A 22,480-nucleotide genomic window follows, 5' to 3' on the forward strand; every position below is an offset into this window, starting at 1 on the left:
AACCACAAACAGCTGCCTGTAAGCTGGTTAACTTTCTGCGTGTGAAAAATGTGCCATGAAGTATCTTTAAAATGTTGAGAGGGAAACCTGGCTTCTGTTCTTCAGCTTCCTTTAGCAAAGGGTGAAGTTCATTCCAGGAGAATGGGCAAAAATTGAGGATTTATTGCTGAGTTGGCCTGGGGTAGTGGTTTGAGTTCTGACCTTTAGGCGCAAAGTGAGAACAAATAATGCTGAAAAACATAAATGATTTAAACAGACTGGCTGCTTTTGGGAAAGCTACATTGCTGAGTTTTGCCACGAAAGGCCTTGATTATTGTGTAAATGTTTTGCTACCAAAATGATAGTATTTGATGGCGAGATGTAAATTGTTTGTTATATTTATCTAGTTTTTACATAATGTGGGCTTGGAATGGTAGCTCTGTGCTGTTAGGAAAAGCATAGGAGAAGCATTAGCAGCGCGGGGGCCAAGCAACATGCGTGTTTCGAGAGGATGATTTGGTGTGATTTGGCTTCTCTGCAAAAATGAGTGTAATTCCGAGACGACAATACACTATGGAATAATAGCAGCCCTGAAACATGGGAGTTTTGGTTTTAAGAAGTTGAATATTTGCATGTTTTTCTAAAGTAAGTTGGCTGCAGAGTGACAGGTCTGACAGCTAAGCCCTCTCTTGGAATTACTGAGGGCTCATTTGAATTTCCTCAAAACCAGCACTGAAAAGGTGCTTTTGGCAGCGTTTCTGTGAGTTTGTTGATAGGGATCAAAATGACTTGTTTTTGAGATAAAGCTGAGTGTTTTTTAAAGCAATAACTGTTTTAGCAGCATCTGGAGCCTTATAGCTTTTTTATTCTATTTGGTTGCTTAAAATTGAAGACGTTTAGTAATTTGAGCACTGTAAGGTTTGACGCATGGGCTTGTTTTAATCCGGTTTTAGATGATCCTGATGTGTGTTTGGAGGGTGGTGGTGGTGGGGTTGCTTCTGGAGGGACCTGGAGGCGGTGCAGAGAGTTTAGCCCTTGTGTTGAATGTTTTACCTGCTGCTTCTGACACCCCTGCTCTCCTTGACCGGGCCAGTGAAGTGTGGGCAATCAAGTAAGTAATTATAAAAATGCTGCCGCTGTGGCTTTAGTTCCTTTTGTTCCTGAATAGGGAGGTTACAGCCCCCTAATCTAATCAGTGTACAAAATTAATGTATTTACCCCAAACACAGCCAATATGTAACTGCCTTTGACCTTGGCAAGTTGTCTTTTTTGTTCTTGCTGGCTCTTTTTAGGTATTTTTCCTCCCTTTTCCCCCCTTCCCCTTTTTTTCTTTTTTTTTCCTCCCTTTTTTCTTTCCTTTTCTTCCCCCTCCCCGGCCCCCAGGTATATTTCTTGGAAAATTACAGAAGCCCAGCAGTGGACATGTTATTTTTAACCCCACACGTGGTGGACCTGGGAACTTAGTTATCTGTATTTTTCCATGTTGTGAAGATTCTTGGGTTTAGTCAGTGCCTGATGACTGAGAGTAGCCTCAGCAGGTAGTTAAATTGCAAGATAATGGGGAAGTGATTGAGCTGGAGCGCAACAGTCTGAACTCCTCACCCAGCTGAAAAAAAAATACTCATCCTTAAATCTGACATAATAATAGATCCCTGTAGAATTTACTTTTATAAGCAGTCAAAACATACTGTGTTTGCTTCATTTCCTGCCGAAATCTAACAAAGGAGCCAAAAATCAGATTTTCCTTTCCTGATGATCAAGCTATTCCTTAGAGGTTAGGGCTGGGAATGGATTTTTTTTGCTCCATCTATATACACACACATGTATATATTACCTGCAAGCATTGAATTACTAAACAGGAATTGGTGAGTATATATATGTGTATGCGTATGAATTAAATATACACCAATTCCTGCTTGGTAATTGAATGTTCATGGTAATCTTCATGCCCTGGTTTGTCTAAGAGTAGGGGAGGAAGAAAACATCTAAAGTGCCTGTTCAGTATCAGAATATTGTAACCGACTGACGGCAGAGACCCAGCCTGTGTTTAGTTAGGGCTGATATAAATAGGTAAGAGCAACCCAAGGTTATTAGATCATTTGGAGGCTGATTACCCTTTCACAGTGTAATAAAGTAATTATGAAGAGTGTATGAAAATTGGTTGCAGTCTGTTTCAACATATTATGACTGTCTGACTTTAAAAGAAATTACATTGTCCTCTTTTGTGCTGCTCTTGTCATTTGCATATTCAAAGCGCGTTAGATATTTGTCACTTCCAGCTGTAAATGCTAAATAGCATTTAAGAAAAGCAAATTATGCCATCTGTTTGTATAGGTTTTGGTGAGGTTTCTCAGTTCTTGTTAATATTTCACCTAGGGTCTGTTGTCTTTACAGTAGCACACACTGCTGTTGCCGAGGGAATTTGGAGTGTGTTTTGGTGGAAATCGAAATGGTTCTTTCATGAGTGGATGTTGTCGTGCGAGCTGTTGCAACCCCAGCTCTTGGTAGGGCTCTTTTCTACAAAAGGTGTTGTTTGGAACGAGACACTTCTGATGCTTTATTTGTGGCTTCATTAAACTTCTGGCTAAAACTTGAATGCAAAAGAGTAAAGCTGGGATCTCGAAATTGCAACAGGGAACGGTTATTGTGGGGTGCATAGGGCTGAAGCCCAAAGTGCAGGCAGAGAGTCAATGAGTTTGAGGGGCCCTTTGGCTCCCGAGGAGGTTTGCCCCAGAAGGATGTGTAAAGCCTGTATCCCATAAAAGCAAATGGTGTGGCCCCGTAAAGCACAGGGGCAGGGATATAAATTGGAGTGAAACTAAAGATATGTAAATTTTGAACTTCTCAATTTCCGCCTTTTGCAAATGATGCTGTAGGAAGTTGTGTTTTGGTATGAAGTTTTATTGAATCCATGCTTTTGGCTGGCTGCCTTTCCCAAAGACAAGCCGTGCTACCCGAGATGCCAAAGGTAAGTCAGGAGTTGTTATCTCCTATGTTACGCTCATGTGGTTTAACATTTCAGGAGCAGCACAGGGTTTCTGACAGCAGAACCTTTGCTCACTCTGCGTCTCTCTGCTTGCTCTGGCTCTATGGAATTGCTGTTATTGAGAACTTAAAAATGCTACAAACCAAAGGAGTCAAATCCCCAAGTTGCTTCTCCTGCAGCGGTGCGGAGCACGAGGCCGACGTGCGTCTCCTGGGGGAGCTTTTGGCGTCGTGTTCTGGGGCCCCTGGTGGGTTCTGCTCCCAGGGCCTCTGCAACGGCAGGACGAGAAGTTTTCAACGTCCTGCAAGAACAACAGCGCCTTTGCACGTGCAGATGTATGAGCTTTATTGAAAACCGTGGACATCCCTGTTGATGTGAGTCCTGCACTGTGACTTTAAGCCAGACGGGGGTATTGGGCTTTGTTTCAGGCTTTTTTATAACTGCAAAATGAAGGTTTTTGTCACAGGGCCTCAGAAGAATACAATAGCCTGGACGCTTTGCTGCGAGCTCACCAGGCATGGGGTCACCTTTCCTTGTCCCTAGCCCTTCCTAAGGGGGGGCTAAGGACTGCTGACACGGCTGAAATCCTAAACTAAGGGTGGGATTCTGCAGTGTGTTTCTGTTGCTGTCATGGACAGCAACTGCTTACAGTTCAAGGAAATGCCAACCAGGCCAGCTATGCTTTGCAAAAAAAGGGTGTCATTTTCTTCAAATTTGACTTTTTAATGTAGTTTGTTTTGCATTCAAAATACAGCAGTAGCTTGTTAAGCTTGTTTGAAGGTTGCTTCCGTGCAACTTCTGAAGTATGTTAACTGTTTGTCTTAAACAGATGAAAAATTGATCAAGTCGTACAGATAAGTATGCGAATAGCTGATGAGCAGTAGGAGCTTTCCCTGTAATCATCTTGAAGGGCTGTTTGAAACTTCTTTCCTTGCTTTTTGCAGGCTAAGATGTGTGTGACTGAGCCATCGGGCTGAGAACTGCTGGATATTCCTTTATAGAGGCTTCCCTTGTTCCTTCTTGTCAGTGCTTTTTGATATTTAAATGCTATACATAAAACTTCTCTATTTTTTGAATTTTGGGTGCTTAAGTAAGGGATTTGGAAACGTCTGCTTGTACCGAAATTCATTGTGATTCAGAGGCTGGTTCCTAACTCATATATGTTAAGAACTAGTCAGCAAGTAATAAATCTCAACCCAAGCCACATGTGTTATCTCTGGGGATGGATGGCAGGGCTGCTGGAGAAAACAGGCTGATCCCCCAAGTGTTGAGTGGATTTAATTGGGTCCCAGCTGTTTGGGGAACTGGCACTTGGTGGTTTTTCTTCTGCAGCACTTGGAGAGCAGCTCTTGGGTTGTAGGTTGGCTCTGGATGAGGTTAGGAAGGAACCTGGATATGAAGGATAACTTGATGTGCCTCTAAACTCCTGCTTGCTCGGCTCTTTCATGTTTGTGTGCGGTAAAAGGTGGAGACTTCTGAGAGGAGAGTCCTCAAAGGGAAAACTTCATTGCATGGTATTTATAATAGATAGCACGGTTTGTTTTATTATCCTGTGCTACTAAAGGATCGCCTCGGGTTTTTATCTGAAAAAATAAGCATTCCTGCTAACCGCTTCTATTTCTGGAATACACTAAGCTCTAGTAGACTGATCTGGAGGCTTTGAAACACTCGGTGGAAAAGCAGGTTCAGAAAGCAGCCAGCCATTAGAATATCCTGTCTGAATATTCCAGTACAGCTTGTGCCTTTATGTATAAGAGCGTGCAACTCTGATGTGTGTTATGCCCAGAACTAAAAATAAGCCTATTGTGGTCTGCCTCAGATACAAAATTAAAGACTAACCTTGGTGTCAGCAGGGAGATCTGCCTCTTATCTTGTTCCCGTAGGTGCATGCAGTGAACAGCGCTTTGGTGACTGCAGCTCTCAGCTGGACTGAAGGTTGCAGCTGGTGATGCTAAAGGGAGTGTTCCCCTCTCCCTGGCTTATAATTGGCACCCTTAAACTGGCTGCAGAGGTTGGTGGTTTCTGCTAATGTGTCCTCGTTGATGATTGCCTGTGAGGACAGCTGTGCAGGGCTCAGTTTCAACACACAGCTCCTTTTCCTTGCTGTTTGTCAAGTCACTTTGGGGAGTTTGTTTTCTTCCCTCTGAAAAACTTCAGGCATCAAGAGATGGAGTATTTCCTAAACAGCATCTCACTGCCATTTGTCTTAAATATTCAGTCCTAGCTCACAGCGCTGGAAGTTGCCTGTTTCTGATTAAAAGGAAATAAATGATTACAATTGCCCATAATTACATTGGGGGAATTACATTAAGGGAATCAGGCCTTTATATTATGTGATGATTTAAGCCCTTACTCTTGTAGGAGTCTAGAAGATTAAAGAGTCAGGGACGTTGGGTGCTGTTGAGTCTGTGATAAATTTGTGTGTGTGAGCAGTGTTGTTAGGGAGTTGTGAGGAGTTTTGGAGGAGGAGGAGGATTTGGGGGGAGATTTTTCCCCATGAGATTGGAGAAAGAGGTGGGTGTGAGCTCTGCTTCTTGCTGCCTCTTCGGAGTACCTCAAGGGACGGGTTATTCCCGGTCTGCCATGGTCTGTATGTGACCTTGAGGAAGTTATGGGGCCTAAAAGGCACCCAGTGTTTATGCTTCAAACAAATGTCCATATGACAACTTGGGTTTACTATCGCTTCAGATTGTATCTCAGAGATCAGGCGATATAAGACCCTTTCAGTGGATTCTTTAACGAGTCTGGAAATCTTCCGGATGAGATGCAGCAAGATAACAGAAATCGTTGCGTAGGTTGCCTGTCGACTCATTGATACTGGAACAGTAAACACTTGTCGCGAAGCTTCCTGTGCTCGTGCTTGCTGTTTTGCACCCCGAATTGCATGGTTGCTGCGGGAAGAACAGGTCTGCTGCCTCTCAGCAGAACCCGCCGTGTTGCTTAAGAGCAAAGAGCAAAGGTTGTGCTTCCAGCAGCAGGGCTTTCCTCCTTGGAATACTTTGCATTCGTGGTGCTCTATTCCGTAAGTGCAATAAAGGAAGTGAGATGTAATTTAGTATATTACAGTTGTTAAGTATTATGAAATTATGAAGAATATGCTGACTGTTTGCTGTAGGCAGCCTATAATAGGAGCGGCAGATCAAGCCTGAGTTTCACCCATGAATAAGCAGGCTTAATCTCCTGATTACAACAGTGCTTCTGTACTGGGAAGAGAGGCTTTGCAGGATAGAAAATTCTGATGTCTACTCTGTTATTAGCCAAAATAAGCTGCTCGTCGCAGAAAATGAGACCAGTATCTAAAATTCAAGGCAGTTTCTCTAGACAGGAATCTTATTAGGCTTGATGCTTCTGTGAGAATATTTTAAAACGGCGCACAAAAAACCAATATGGTCTGTTAATCACCATTGCCTGTTCTGAGAACTCGGTGCCTGGGACACTTTTTTCCCCTCAGTATTGTAGGTTCAAATGTGGGATCAAAATATAACTTTTACATATATATAAAACTTATGTATATACTTCAGATGTTTACAGTGTTGGGGGATCTTGTAGGTTTTCTCGTGGCATTGCTTTAGCTGCTCTCACATTTGGTCTCTCAGGGTGCCGGTTTCTTTGGAGGGAAATTAGTTGAATTAAAGCAGGGTTCCAGTGCAGATGCTTGGCCAGGTGATCATAGGAACCCGCCCTGCAGCCCTCCTTCAGTCTGAGTAATTAACACACAAAAGCAGATGTAAATAAAGGGAAGTTAAATCAGACTGTCAGTGTGGCTGAAGACTAGAGGATTTTTTTTCTTGATGCTTGTTACTCACAAGGGTTTTCAAGAAAAAAAAACTGATCCAGTTTTAGTTTGACTGATTCACTTCATTTTTTGGAGGTTTTTCATCTCATTATCTGTGTTTTGTTGGCTGAATGATTAACCTTCATATCCAGCCCTGTCCTTAAAAAAAAAAAAAAAAAAAAAAAAAAGTTGATGGAAAGCAGTGTAGTTGTGGTGGGCAAACTATAGTCTGGCCACAATATTCTGTGTATTATGGCAAGTTCTTTTGTTCAGCTTGCTTTTTAAAATTTTCTTAGCCTTATGATGTGGATTCTATTTTTTGGCTCCAAATGACATTAAATCCCCCACATAACAGCTCTTGTAACAAAACCAGCTCTCTGTGGCCCTTGGGCTTGTTCTCTTCTGAACAACCTTTTTAAGTAGGGGGGTTATTATATTGAACCCTTGAAAAAGATGTCTTTTTCCTCTCTTTTTAGTGGTATTTCAGGACTCTGACTTGCATTGTAGCAGTCATTTACATTTCCTGCATGACTTTGGAGAAGAGGAAATAACACTCGGATCCGCATTTGGTGTCTGTTGATCATTGCTCCCATGTGTTACGACTCCGGAGGTCACTAGAGCACATTCTTACACCCGTAAAGCACTTGGAAAACATGGTGTGAAAATGTTTTTGCTTTGTGCTCGCAAAGAACGTCGTCTTTTTCCTTCTCCTCTTGTTTCTGTAGGTTTCGTAGCATCGAGAGGAGAGAGTCTTATGATCTTATCTAAGCTGGCAGTGCACATAGCTCATCTGTCAGACAGACCCTTGACCTGGTTTTGGGAATGATGGAATAATATCCCAAGGCGGAGCGGCTTGGTGCGAAGGTGGAACTTGCGAGGGGAGAACGCGGATACGCAGCCTTGCACAGGCTGTGATTTAAAACCTGACAGCTGTGGGCACGGCTGGTACAAGACGTGACTCAGAAATAGGAGATCTTTTGTTTGGCTTTTCTCGGGTCAAATTGGGTGAAGTGCAGCGAAAAGGAGACTATGGTCGTTGTGTGTCACGAGGAGCACGTTGGCCTGGCCGCCCTTTCCAGTGGGGATTGCTTCTCAGCTTCGAGAGCTGCTCGTGAAGGCAGTGCCTGTTCCTTCCCCTCCCCACTGTCTCTTTCTATCCCCACAAGCTCCTCGAACCATTTGGGGGTGATTAGCAGAGAGCAATTGGAAAGGAACAAGTGTGCTGCTAATTGCCAGCGCTTCAGAGGCCTCGCTGGAGCTCTGAGCTGTAAATATGTAACTCGCAATGACCGCTCCTGGCCAAAGGCTTCCAAGGCTCTGTTTGCTTTATAGCTCGAAATGCCAGCGAAGGAGAGCAGCCTCTTATCAATTGTCTTTCCTATCGCTGCAGGAAGACGTGTAAAGGCTGTTTAAAGACTTCTAGCAAGCTTGCTTCCAGGAAAGCCTTCCCGGGAGCGCTGCAGCACCCAGATTGGCTCCCTCAGGTTCACGGGTGGGTAGAAGTAAGGCCGCGGATGCCCTAGTGTCTCAAAGCTGGACCCAGGGCACTGTAAGGACTGAGCGTTGCTTTGTTGGTTCTTTGAACTGAACCTTTCCCTGCCCTTCAAGGGTGACTGGGGAGGCCTGGGATGACTTGTCATGGTTGATGCCTCTATATGAGGCAGCAGTTGCAGAACAGCCAGTGCCACCATCTATACAGGCGTGTTCATTCTATAGAAATGTCAACTTTTTATGGCCTAACTTGTCTCCTGGCTGCGTTTGGAGCAGAACTGGCTAAGCTGCTGCTTGCTGTAGAGTGTTTTCCTTGCCCAACACAGTTACATGTCAGCTTGTCCTGCAAGAGTCCCAAACCCTCCAAAGATGCAGCATGTTCTTGGACTGAGTTGCAGCACTGAGTGGCACAAGTGCCCTTTCTTTATTGCTGGTTAATAAGGAAGCTGGTGAGTCACATACTTGACAAACAAAACAAGACCAGCACTGCCTTTTGTTTTAATGGGGCTAAAAGGCTGCATCTATTTGAGCAGACTTGGATGCTTTTCTAATAGCAGGCTGTTTTGAAGCAGGATGGGTAAATGAGGCTTTGTGTCCTACTCTTCCAATGCAACTCCATGAATAGCTATTTTATTTTGGTGGCTTTTATTTTATAAAGGGCAGAGAAAGGGCATATTCTCAGTGTTGATAGTAAATATATACGGTACTGTTGCGAGAAGCAGGTTCCCCATGGACCAGATAACATCTAACTTCACTTGCACCCATGCTGTAGCTCTTGCTGCAGAAATGGAATATAAAGCTTGATAGTTTTCAGAAGTATAAAAGCTTGTATAGATGCACCAAATGAAAGGGTTCTCATCTGGGTTATGGGATGTAGGTAGCAAAGTCTTTGCTCCACAGGTTCTCTTGCAGAAGACAATTCTGCAGCAAGTGCAGCAGTTGCGTGGGGTAATTGGAGCTGTTAGCAACGTTTTCTGTTCTCTTTGTAAACCAGAAGAAGAGTGTAAACCTTAGTTGTCTTTTAATTCTTTCTTGATATCCAAATTAGGAGAACTGTGTGAAAGGAGCTCTTGGTCCAGCAGCTTTAGCACATACTTCCTTTAATCTGGCATTTGCTGAATACAGTGCCTTTTTATCTTGCAACACGAGGCTAAAAGCTTACAGAAGAATGGTCCTGTTGTGTTTATTAAGACTAGTAACACATGACCCAATACAAATCTTGTTAAAAGATTTATCTGTCTGGCTTGCTTACCCAAGAAAAAGGAGCTCTTCTCAATATTTTTAGCTGCCCTGCATGCTTAGCTGCCTTCCTGCTGTACTCTCCTAGCATTTTGGTGCGACTTGCTTTCCCATTATCTTTAAAACCTGACTCTGTAAGCGCATAAACCTCTTAGCTGGTATTAATGTGCAAAGAGTTGGTATGTCTACCTTTTGCTCTGATAATGATTTCCAGGTGTATAGATCACATAACAGGAGAGCTGGGTATGTTATGGGTAGCTGCAGCTTGGCAATGTGCTTAGCTCTGCGTGCCCAGATATGGCTCTGATAACATGTCTCTCTTGGGAGAGAGGAATCCTGCTTATCCTGACCTGCACAGCAGCACCTGAAGGGGGTTTTTGTACAACAAATAGCCAAGATTTAATTTGAACCAGCTTTAAAATGCTGGAAAAGATTCAGCCAGGTGAATATGTAGTGGTGGCCACTTAGAAATAATGTTTGTGAACTTCTGCACTTTGTTATTCTTTTAAAACGCAGTTTAAATTGGGCCTACTTGGTTTCTCAGGAAATACTCGAGCAGTATTTTTGGTATTGTATTATTCTGTGTAAATATACTGGGTTTTTTTTTTTTACTCTATTTGTTGAGTTCAAACAAAGCAGTGCAATTGTGTTCCCAGTTGGCGCTACACGTATGGCACTTACTTGTTCTCAGGGATCTTGGCTCTGCAGAGCCACAGCTCGGATTTGTGCCTGGGTCTGTAAACTTCTCCAGCTGTTTTGCTTCTGGATTTGTTTTGAGCCACAGGAAAAGAAACTCAACTCACCTATGAATCCTTCCCTCCTAAAATAGCTTCATGCTCGAGAAGATGGGAATTGAAGTGCTCTGTGCTATTCTGTTTAGATGTGATGATTGTTTAGATCATGTCAATGCTGTGAATTTAAGAACTGAGAGCTGAATAAACGGCTGTTGTTGGATGGTATCAATTTGTGGCACTTAAACTAGTGGAAGCAACTCGAGCACTTTTGCACAAGCGTCCTTCTGGTTTGGTGGCATCCAAACCTGGATTGCAAGCACGGATTTCCAGAAACGTCATGGCAGAAGACGGCAGTTGAACAGCACATGAGCTGCGCTATATAGGTAGCCCTTCCTGCTATATGAACATATGTAATAAAGTCTGTCTGCTATTATCAGTGGGCTCTATTGGGCTTTTTCTGTAAAACTTTCAAGGTTTCTGTCCTGTGAATGGGTCAGCACACGTGGAAGGGCGGGCTCTGTGCTGCAGCATAACCCCATGTTATTTGTAAACCCCCTGGTGAAGAGTCATCGTTTTCCTTCTGATTCCTGGAAGAAGGATGCTGGGACTGAGAGCACCTTCGGGCCAGTGGTGCTTGAAGAGGTAAGGAGCTTGCTGGTACATCTAAAACGTTGTGTGATCTGTTATTCTCCTCCTGTAAAATGGAACCTGAGGCCATTGAACCTTTTTGCTCTTGTATTCACATCTAGAGTGCAAAAGAAGGGAACATGCCTAGAGAAGATGCCTGTCAATGTGACACTCAAGACAACGAAGTGACTTACTAGCAAACATCTGGAAACTTGGTGAGAAATTGGTTGCTTATTACAGTTTTGTAGGAGTGATGACACAGCTGAAATGCAGTGTATTGAAGTTTTACGTTTTGACAAATAATTGCATTTTTTGTTTCTTTTTCTCTTACAGATAGCGGGATCAGGTGAACAAAGCTGCTTCACTGCTCAGGAAAACCTTGGACTAGAGTAAACCTTTCGTGCTGTTAACATTTGTTGTATCTTGTTGCTAGTGCTTACTTTTTGCAAGGAAATATTTTATTGTCTATTTTTTATTTATATCTCCCTTGAAAATGAAGACCCTGCAGGTTATATTTAGACTGAATTTGAAAATGTTTAGGCAGATCTGATCCAATAAATATTCATTATGGTATCTTTTATCCTCTCTGACTTTGGGAACAGAGTTGGGAAAGGCTGGGGAGTAAAATATGACTCCCCTTGCACATCACCCTTGTGACTGGTACGGAGTTGGTGTGATTTTTAGCTGTTCTGCAGCTTGTCGTGCAGCGTTTAGCACTGAGTAAAGACAGTGTCTACAAGCACTTTGTGTACTGGGGTGCCATGCGAAGCTGCCAGGTGCTGTGGGGACAATGGTCTCTTGCTGGAGCAGCTGCTTTCAGGCTTCTCTTTGTTGGAATCTTTATTGCCAACTCGCCTTTCCCTTTTCTGGCACACACTCCTGAATCAAGGTTCCGTTTTTCTGCCAGAATCCTGCTTCCTCCTTCAGTCTTTCTGAAGCATTTGGATATGATTTAAGTAGTAAATATCTGCGTTTTGAGACTTTTTCTTTGATACAACATGCAGCCAGGGCTATGCTGGAGGCTCTGTGTAATTTTAACCTATGCCTATACGTTAAACTTGTGTGCACTCCTGGTGTTTTACATGTAGGTGCACTCCAGGTGTTTCCATGCAGCTGAAGTTGGCACATTCCTCCCTTGTCTTACCCCCGCCTTTTTTATGTTGTTTATTGACTTTGCTTAGGAGGAACCTTCCTCTGCCCTTGTGTTACTGCTGGGGTAACTGGTGGGGAGACCAAAGAGAAATTCCCCACGCTGTCCTGGCCTCTGTGCCATTGCTGAGCACTTGGCAGTGCGTAATCCCGTTGCATAATTCCATTTTTTTTCCTGGAACGTTAAATGAGGCTTAGTTCAACAGAGCCCTGAATACCTTCTGTTGAGTATTCATCACAACCTCAAATATCTTGCTGGAAATTCCTTCATACTGCAATCCTCCGTGACGAGGAGGGCTCGAAGTGGTGGCCTGGCACAAAAGAATTGGTTTTCTTATCGGTGTTTGCTTTGCAGACGTGGCGTATTGATTGGGTGTGGAGAAGTGAGGCTTTCCCATTGCCAGTGTAATAAATTGACTCGGATAATTGGACAAATCTTGTGCGTCTATTAAAAATCATAAGAAATTCCTGTGATACGATTAGGCAAAGCGAGCTTTGTTTCTGAGAAGGTTTCTCAGCTTGCACTAAGCAAATAGAGGCAGGGGCTCTTCTTGCCCTCCTTTGGATTCCTGTCTCAGCCATGTTAAAAAGGATGTTCTCCTTTTAGCTTAAGTGATTGCTTTCCTACGAGATTCATCTCTAGGAAATTCCCTGTGAGAGAAGCAGTAAACCAGGATCAGAGGCAGTTAATGCTCTCCAACCTGTGGTGCTGTAAGCTTAATTTCTTTTCTGTACGGTAATGACAGAAGCAGCTGCTTTGGTGGCTGTTTGATACAGTGGGGATGAGGAGCTGCCAATGAGTAAAATTACTGCAAACCCAAGCTCTCGAGCTTGCCAAGAACCACTAAGATTTTCAGTCTGTTTACTTCTGCTGTCCTAATCCAGCTTAAACATCTGTGTAATGACTGTGTTCAGCAATATACATTATATATTAGCACAGTTTACTTGTGAGAACAAAAACAACAAGGCACAGAATATTTTTGTAACGGTGTTAGCGTTATGTATTCCCCATCATCTGTGTATAATTGTGTATAAAATGATAGAAGTGCTTAACCCAGTGCAACATCTGTAAGTGCTGAGTAGTGGTAAGGAAGCGATGAGTTTTCATGGCCCCTCTGTTTTTATGTTTTTAGGCAACGCTGCAGCTTTTGGAGATGGGGTAGTTGGGTTCTCATCCCTCTTCTGCTGTGGAAAGCAGGAACGTGAGAGGGCTGCCGTGCAAATGCTTAAGTTCAGATAACGTCATATTACAGTTTTAAGATAACTTTCAGTCTTTTGGTTGAAGAGATTCCCTTATACCCCCTGTTAAGTCCTTTGAAATGTGAGAGATTTGTGTAAGAAATGGGCATGGTGCCTTTGAGACTTCATCACCTGCATCCTAATGACGGCCAGACTAGATGGATTGACTATCTCATGTTCTCCCGTGCTGTTTATAAATACATTTGACATGAAAATGACCTTCAGTTGGGTTTCTCTAACGTGGTATCTAGGAGAAAAGTGACAATTCTGCTGTTTTTATGGCCGGCAGCCTCTCAGATGGACAAATCGAGCAGATTGTGGTATATGTTAATGCTTGCCTAGGCCTACAGGAAACTTCATCTCCCTGGGGACGCTGCTTATTTCGTGGCTGTTGCTCTGAGGGTGCGGGAAAGCGAAGGGCCCTAATCTTTGTGCGGGTTGTAGGGAGATGCTGCAAGGGGAAGATAGGCTTCCACCCTTGGGAGGGGAGAGAAAAGCTGACGCAGCTTCTTTATGGCTGCTTGGCTCTTAATTAATAAAAGAACCTTAATTAATATAAATTGGAGTAATCCTATCATAAAAATTAGTGATTTGATGCTCGGGAGAGAGCTGAAGGAAAAGTCTGTAGGTTATTACAGATAGGGTCTTGGAGGAGGCTTATTGCTCATTCTTCGTACAACATTTCTTGCAGGGTCTCTGTAGCCCGTTGCCGTCGCTGGTGTCCGTGGCTTCTGTGGCCGTTGACACGTTCTTTGTGGTATTCTCTTCTGGAGCCGCGTTGGGTTCCCCTTGGGTGTTGTCAGAACAGTAGAAGCTGCTATAAGAAGGAAAGAAATTGGAGTCATTTCTTACCTGGATGATAGGTTCATTCAGGAAATGCCTGAGAGATTCAAGCCACAGCCTGAACTTTATCAGCAGAAGCAATTTCCATCTCTGGCTATTTCCATTGCCTGGAGTAGTAGTCAACAGACGAGAACTTATTGTAGCCTGTTTAGGAGATGTGTGTGGGACTGAGGGAAGAAATTTCAAATGCACAGGATCACCTTCCAGCTTCTCAGATGACTTACTGGAAAATCAAAGTAGTCTTTTCCTTTAATATGTCCCTGAGGCTTGATGGTTCAGGCCAGGCAGTCACGCATCATTCTGCACAGTGGAGTAGCTTCCAGTTGCAGATAGAGTTTCCAGGGAACTCAGGAGTTAGTGCTGGAGCTTGGTCTTTACAGCAGCTTCTCACTTGGCTAATACTGTGTGAGGTCTCGTGGTGGATTCATCCAGGCTACGCTTGGGGGTTTGGGGTGAGCAGCTCTCCTGTGCCTGAGGTTTAAGGCTCCTGGCTCGCAGCTGCTCGTGCAGGTCATTAATTTGTAAAGATCCTTGTAATAAATGAAGCAATTGTACTTGCGAAGCTCTCAGTGAAGGAAAGGAGTGTGTTTGGTGTTAGGAGCGTTGATTAAATGGTCAGGGAGGTAAAAGCACAAGATTGTTTCTGTCCTTTCTGTTTCCCAGTGAGAAACAGCACGTAAAGGGGCTGAGCTATGAAGTCCACTTTGGTGTGCTCTCTTTTTCAGAGAGCAAACATGAGGGATATCGTTCGGTATGTGGAGTGCTGCCTTTAGCCAACGTGGCTGTAAATATTGTGTGAGTTTCTTTCACGTGGAATTATAGAAGCCTGAAATTTGGCTTCCGTGCTGCTTGCTCCGTTCGTGATCTAACGTAGCGCCTGCGCCGCATCCCCTGCCAGAAGGGATTGTGTTTCTGTAGTGGGCAAAAGAATTCCTGGGCATATTCTCAAGGAGGTTATAAGATCTCTCTGAGGATGGTGGTAACTCCCAAAGTATATGGAAAGTGTTTGAACATGTCGTTTGTGCGAGTGCTTCAAAGGGCCGTTTTGTATCGTACAGTCCCTTGTATTCCATACTGAGTCACATAAGGGTGTGTTTTATTTCTCTTGGTGGGTAGATGTGAGTAGTCTTTTAGCTTGAGAAATTGAAACAATTCCTGATATTAACATGGGCTTTTTTCCTCTCTTTTTTTTTCCCCTTTGTCCCGCTCACCTTCAAGAGCCATACTAAAACGCTGGGGTTGTTGGAGTGGTTGAATTTTTCCTGGATTTGAGTGAGAAATTCAGAAGACTGAAGCCCAGGCTCACTGTCTACCTTTCACGGAGGCCCAGCCGTGAGAGGACAGAAGAAGGCACGTGGCGAATCATGACAGCAGACAAAGAGAAAGACAAAGACAAGGAGAAGGATAGGGACAGGGACCGGGACAAGGAGCGAGACAAGAGAGACAAAGCGAGGGAGAGCGAAAACTCGCGCCCTCGGCGGAGCTGTACCTTGGAAGGCGGCGCCAAGAACTACGCGGAGAGTGACCACAGCGAAGATGAGGACAATGACAACAACAGCGCCACCACGGAGGAGTCCACCAAAAAGAACAAAAAGAAACCGCCCAAGAAGAAGTCCCGATACGAGAGAACGGACAATGGAGAAATAACGTCCTTCATCACGGAAGATGACGTTGTGTACAGGCCTGGAGGTAAGAAATCCCTGTGCTGTTTCCTCTGCAGGTAGCTGTGCACCTGAGCACCTAGCTGTGGCCTAGCTGTTAGCTTAGCTGATGATTTAGATGAGTCATTTTTGATTATTAATTCACACGATGCTTTTCTTGCGGGTGGGTTTCCACACTTCGTTTGAGGACAGAAGTGAATGTGCATGCAAAACGTGGGCTCCGCATTGTTGTTTCTTTGTGTTTGTTGCCATTAACTTAGATTCTCCTTTAAAAAAAGAGCCACCCCTTTTGTTTGCACTGTGTTCATTAACTGTGGAGCGTGGGGGAATAATCTGTGTCCTGGAGACTTTCCACATGAGACTGGGCAAGATGCAGAGCAGCTTGGTTAGTCTAACTGGGCAACTGCTCCTGCTTGGAGCTAGAGCCTGGGCTGGAGAGCGCGGGAAAGGTTCTTCCAGCTTTTCTGGTACGTCCTTTTCTGAATCTGATTTCTTTGTAGGCCTCATCTCCTGTTTTTCTCGAGTGCAAAGATGACTTAAGATCTCGTAGCTGCTATGCCATTAATGTCTTTTCTTCTGTGAATAGCTACCTAACCACTTAATGTCTGTGCACTGCAGTTTAGCTCTTGGTCAAAGCCAGCAGTGTTAATGGAACTGCTCATTAGCAGTGAAGGTGGCAGATAGCTGGGTGTTTTGGGGGCAGAGAAGAGCTGTCTGGGGCAGGCCACTTAATTCTTGGGAGATTTGCTTGAGGTATTTCAAGATCTCATTTAAGATTTCAAGGTCTAACCGGTGGTACTCTGCCTGCCCACTTATTTCCTCAAAATGAAGTAATATTTGGGAATCGCAGGGATTATTCCACTGCCTGTGTTCCTCATGGAATAAGAACTTTTATGTTCATTTACACAGTGTTTAGAAGGGGCTATTGCAATTGTTTGTTGCACCACAAGATAGAGTTTCCCTTGGCTTTAGTTTTCCAAGTGCGGGCTTAGGGGCCCTGGTATTTTTATATGGCATTTTCTGTGAAATGATCAGTGTGCTATAGAAACACTGCTGGAGCAAAACAAAGATGCATCCAAATAAAAACCATGGGAACTAGCAGTGGAAAAACTTGTCTTGTTTCCTATGAAGAGTTGCATTTTTTAAGCACTAAAATTTCATTGTACAGATGCAGATGTAAAAGAGCTAAATGGAGATGTTGCCACCTCCAGGTGCTGCAGCTGGAAATGCTTAAAACTGCTTGTTGTGTGTGTCTATGTGGGCACCATTGGCTCCAGATTCAGCTTGGTGCTATAGCTCTAGATTGGGCTAAAATAACACTGATTTTGGAGGTATGATTCTCCAGCGTTTCTGTGCAGAAGTTGTAGAATATTCTTTTTGTTTAGATCCATCTAAACACCTATCTATCGTGTTAGAAAGGGCACAGTGTAATTTCAAGCCCTCGACATTGCGCACCGCTCCAGAGAGCCGCTTTGCTGGTGCCCAGACTTGCAGCGAGTTCCCGCGGCTCGAGCAGCGGCGGGAAGCGGCCCACGGAGGCTCAGCCCTGGGCCAGCCCCATTTGCAGCGTCAGAGGATGGAAAACACACGGGCCTGTTGAGAACAGCTGCTGCGTGGGCCCCGTGGTACACGGTGATGCTCCCGCACGCGGCGCCAAGAGACTTGGCTTCGCATCAGGGTGGAGAAGGATTTCTGGGCGCTTGGTGGCTTCTGTAATAGATGGAGGAGCCGCCCTCTGTGTCGGCCTGCGGCGCGTGGAGGAGCGCTCGAGGGCTTGAGCGTGTTGCGGAGCGGCAGAAGCTGCTGCTGTGTTTGTTACGTTGCCCTTTGGTCAAGCGAGGAACTTCTCGTAACCAAAAAAGCAGCTTTGTGGTTACCCGTGTGCTCAGTGCTGAGGGAAAAGCAGCTGCTCCTGAGCTGAGCCAGTCCTCGCTGCATGGGGCTAAATCCGGTGAGATTTAGTGCTCTGCAACCTAGAGCAGGGCGGTTCTTACTTCTGACTGCCATATCCCCCCCAAAATCATTATCTTGGCAAAAGATTCTTAATGGGAATGAAGCCTTAGATTGGCATTGTAGTGCGTAGTGTATTCCAAAGGTTTTCTAGCATCTATTGCAAAAAAAATTTACTTTAACAGCTAGGTTCTATGTAGGGAGATGTAGCTGTAGGGTAGCGTATACATTACGTAAAGTATAAGAGGGATTAGGAGAGTTTAAATTAATGAAACTTGCACAGCAAGGATTTGGAGAGATGAAAGCTAAAAGTGTGTGCAAAATGGATAGCTGTCTTCAGCGGACATCTTTCAGGCTTCAAGGAGAGGAAATCCTTTTCATTTGTTTGATTCTGTCCCTTAAAGATTTTTGCCTGATAAAATACAGATTTGGACAATTATCTGGACAAACATTAAAAGTCCATAGGTCTCCATCTATATAAAAACCTCAGCCCAAATCTGTCTGTCACATTACTGTTCAGCACTTAGTCCAGTACTTGATCTTCTTTGTGCTAAGCTCACTAACTACATGTGAGTAATGGTGAGTAAATCAATAATGAAGATCCTTGGAATTTTTTTCAGAATAAAGGCTCCAGCTTGCTGTAACTGTGTACATATTGCTTTTAATTTACATGGATATAATGAACATATCCATAGTTTCAAGCACAAAATTCTATTCCGATTTGCTTATAGTCATCTTCATGGTGGTTTATTTACTGTATGAGGCTTCATCAAGACTATTTTCCTCCCTTTTCTATTCTGTTAATTATTTTAACTTCCATTTCCAGTGCAGATGGAAATCCCTTCTATCCTGCAGGTTTCTGCAGAGCACAGCATGGTTTTCATAGACTCGACCTCATCTGGTTTGTGCCCATACACACCCTGGTTATCGCATGACTCCTCATTATGGGGATGTTTACTCAGGCTCTCCAGTTGTGTTTTTATTTTGTAGGGTCTTTTTTTACCCTCCTGTTATTTGTTTGGCAGACCGTAAGTAAAGCAAAGAGCTCTGTTCTGTCTTAAAATGACGTGTGTTTTTTGGGGTAGATAGTTGGATTTTCAGTGCAGGAGAACTCGATGTGCATGAGGCGGCTGTCGGCCCTTGTGCTGCTGTCGTGACCCAGGCTCTTCCAGGAACTCTGATGCTCCCAAGGCTCCGGAGCACTGCGGTGCCCGTGCTCTTGAGGGATCATTGACAGATTAACTTTTCTGGCTGGGAAAAGGAGCTGTGTGATGGAAAACAAATTGCACTGTCTGTAACTTGCATTGGATTGTCCCAGAGCTGGCAGAAGGAGACAGGGATCGTGTTATTCCTGAAAACCTCTCGCCTCTCTGTTCTAGCTTAAAACCTGACAAGAGGCCAAGGTGCAGAGATGTTTTTCCTGTTTATCTTCACCTGGTCCTTCAACATGGGAATTTTCAGTGTCCAACATACTGATTTCATGCAATTTATGAAGTTACACCTTTTATGAAGAAAAGGAGTTAAAAGTCTTGAAAATTTACCTAGCAGGAATGCGTGCAGCAAAGCAGCAGGTGATTCCAGGGATGCTTTTGTTGCCCCCTTCCTTCTTGCTCCCCAAATTCTGGTGTTCCTTTAATGTAGGAAGAAGCTGCATGATCCCTGCCTTCCCCCAGCCTCTACGGCAGGCCAGGAAGGAGGGTTATAAAAGCCCAGAGCTTAATATTGTTGCTGCTGAGGGGCCTGTAATAGCTCAGCGATGACCCTGGCAGTGCTGGCCTGGAACAGCACGGTTGGATGAAAGTCTAAGTTGATTTGGAGCCTGAGGAAAACGGATGACTTGATATGTCATCTGGAAACGAGGCCAGTGTTGTTTGCTCTGTCTATGTAGAAACATTTAAAAGGATCCGTGGGGATTAGAAGGATTTAGGAGGATCTGTTTCTACAGTGACATCAGTAGATGCATGAACAGCAAATCAGCAAGAGGCATTAGCAGGAGGCAGCAGAAGGCGAAGCGCTCCGGCCGCGCGATCCGGCTTTCCCCGAAGCATGGGGCACGTTGTGGGAGCTGCCGTGCTCAACTTTGAGAATTGTCGGGTTCTGTTTTAACTTTTTTCCCCCTAGTTGGTGTGTTTTTTTGAAAGTTTTTGCTAAGCACTGCCCCTTCCCCTCAATTTAATATAAGACCAAAAGTGACCTTGAAGCTAAGGACGCTCAAGTATTTCCTTTTGCCTGCCTTTGGATGGTGCTTGCTTTATAATAATCCTCTTGAATATCATTTTATATTTGAAAATGCACTGCGGAGGTGATTCTGCAAGGCCCTAGGCCTGCGCTGTTGTTTCATACCCCCTAAGAGGGAGGAGTTTCGTTCCAACAATAAATGTTTAAGGAAAGAGGATGCAATAGTCGGCTACTTTTATATATACATACGCTGCTTTTATGTATACAAACTATCTGAATGTTTAGTGCTGCTGCTTTGCGTTGCTGGAAGAGCTGAGCTCGAGCAGGGAAAACGAGGATTGTACGTCATCTCTCGGCATTTTGAGGTGTTTCAGGCCATCACTGTTGGGGATAGCCCTGGGGTTATGTTGCTTTGGAAAGGTGTGGAAAGTACTGTCACGGGAATGAAACAGATATTGCTGCCAGAAAGTGCGGCCGGGGTTAGGTACCGGCTGCGGCGGCGGGTGGCACTTTACAGCCTTCCTATTCCTGCCTCCTCCGAGCCGCTGAGGAGGAAGCGTGATCCCGGTGGCTGTTATCCGGACGGGAATGAGGGCCTGGCAGAGCCTGGAGCTGTGGGGGGATGCGAGGCCTCTTCCCCGCTCTGGATCCGGGCATGTTCCGTGGCTCTGCAGCACGGGGCTGTGCTCCAAAGGGAGCCGCTCTGTAGGGAGCCCCCTCGTCTGCTGTGGGGCCGCTTGCTTGGGGCGAAGGCTGCAGGCTGGGGGTTGTTGCCCTGTTAAAGGGGAACGTGGAAGGAGGAGGCTGCTCGGGGACCTGCGTGGTGGGACTGGGCCGGGAACCAGAGCCCTGCGAGTCCCTTGGCCTGGGGGCTCCCGTGGCCGCCTCAAAATCCACAGCCCTCCTGTTCAGCAAGCGGGCATCAAGACTTCCAAATCCCCTTTCTTACTATTAACATTCTTGAATTCCTGTTCTTCTAAATTTCTTCTAAATTTCTAAAACTTCTAAAATTCTTTTAGAAGTTCTGTAGTTTTCTATTAGCTGCCCCAAATAATAATTAAACATTCCCATTATCCTGACTGTGCTGAGATGCTTTGTGTTGTTATAACAGAGGAAATTGCTGCGAAGTTACTCGAATCCGGAATTCTCCATCCCTTCTATAAAAAGCTCCTGTAACAAAGTAAGCAGAGGAAGCAGTTGTGTTCAGTGGTATTTGGCTTGGAGAATGGTAATGAAATAGAAATGCAGGGATTTGGCTCCCTCCCTGACAGTCAGGGACTTGTTTTGATGTTGACCTGTGGGTTTGTCCTTCTTCCAGACAGTGCCCTATTTATTCTGACAGCTTCAGCAGCTGAGAAAGGTGGACGTGCCAGAATTAAATCATGAAAGTAAACAGAGTATAAACAGGGGGGTTCTGTAGGACTTGTAGCACAGACAGGGGTGTGAATGCTTGTTTTTAAGGCTATTGAAATTTCCCCAAAGCCTATTATATATAAAAAGTTGTGCCCTTGGAATCTGTGGAATTTGCTTTTATATATGGACTGAAGGAAGTAGTGTAAGGGGATTATTTGTTTGATACACGTCTTAATTTTGGGAGCTCTCTGGATGGACTGTTCATGTAATGATATGAGATCAGGAAATAACCAGATGTTCAGGGTCAGCCTTTTGGGGGCTGCAGATGGGAATACCCCAGAACTGCTGCCCTGGGTGGAAATTTCCAGCATTTCTCACCTTGGCACCGCTGGGTTTTCAGCCTTTCCGCATAGGAGAGCGGTGACGAGGAAAGGCTCATTGCAGTCACCTTTAAAGGAAGAGATAACCTTAAAGACTATGCCAGTGGAAAGAAAAATGCATTCTTTATGTATCATTCTTTTAATAATTAAGGAGTAGAAATAGAGAGAAGGCCTGGATTAATATATGAGCTTTAATCCGCGTCAGGAAGGTCAACGGGCAGCGCGCGGGAGTGTCCCAGGAGGTCTCTCCTTGAAGCTGATGGAAATCTGGGATGTTTCCAAACGCAGTTAAAACAGATATTGCTGGTGCTCATTGCTACGGGATCCTTTTTCTTTGTAGCATCAGCTTTAAATTGTGTTTATTCTTGATGTTGGAGATTTCACGAGGTGCCTCTTTAAGAGAAGAGGTGACTAAATGGGTAATATTTCGGGGATAAAATAATGAATTGAGAGCGTGTACCGTGTTGCTGCCCAGATCCTTAGAGGTTCATCTTGTGAATGGATTCCCCAGCTTAGGCTTGGCTTTTGTGTTTAAATTCTGAAGAACAAGGGTAAGGAGATGAGTGCAAAGAGAGGACCTGGTGTCTGGGGCTGTGGACATTGGTTACATGAGAAATGAAGAGTATATTGTAAAGCCATGGTGTTTTTGAGCTGTTCCAGGGTGAATACAGAACCTGAACGTGACACATTATCAATGTGTTCATTTTTTTCCCCTTGGTGACTACGGCAGCTGTAATTGGAAATTTGTGGTTTAATTACCCCAAGTAATTGAGGAACACAGATACGCCTGGTTTTACAGACTCACTTTAGCAGCGGATGAACGTGAGAGATGGCAACTCGTCCGTAGGATAAGAGTTGGTGGGGAAGGCAGCAGGCTGGTGTGAAACCAGGCATGT

At 44.4% G+C, this 22,480-nt stretch overlaps 1 protein-coding gene across 1 annotated transcript in view; it reads left to right on the forward strand.

Moving 5' to 3' along the window:
- RERE (arginine-glutamic acid dipeptide repeats) overlaps positions 1-22,480 on the forward strand; it is a 160,570-nt gene that overhangs the window by 39,057 nt on the left and 99,033 nt on the right. The window contains exon 2 of the mRNA XM_026050957.1: positions 15,281-15,751. Within this exon, the coding sequence (XP_025906742.1) occupies positions 15,427-15,751 (325 nt within the window). The 5' untranslated portion in view covers positions 15,281-15,426. The remainder of the gene's footprint in view (positions 1-15,280; positions 15,752-22,480) is intronic.

Source organism: Nothoprocta perdicaria, unplaced genomic scaffold (assembly GCF_003342845.1).
Source record: "Nothoprocta perdicaria isolate Ctin4 unplaced genomic scaffold, notPer1 scaffold_72, whole genome shotgun sequence".
NCBI classification, from domain to species: domain Eukaryota; kingdom Metazoa; phylum Chordata; class Aves; order Tinamiformes; family Tinamidae; genus Nothoprocta; species Nothoprocta perdicaria.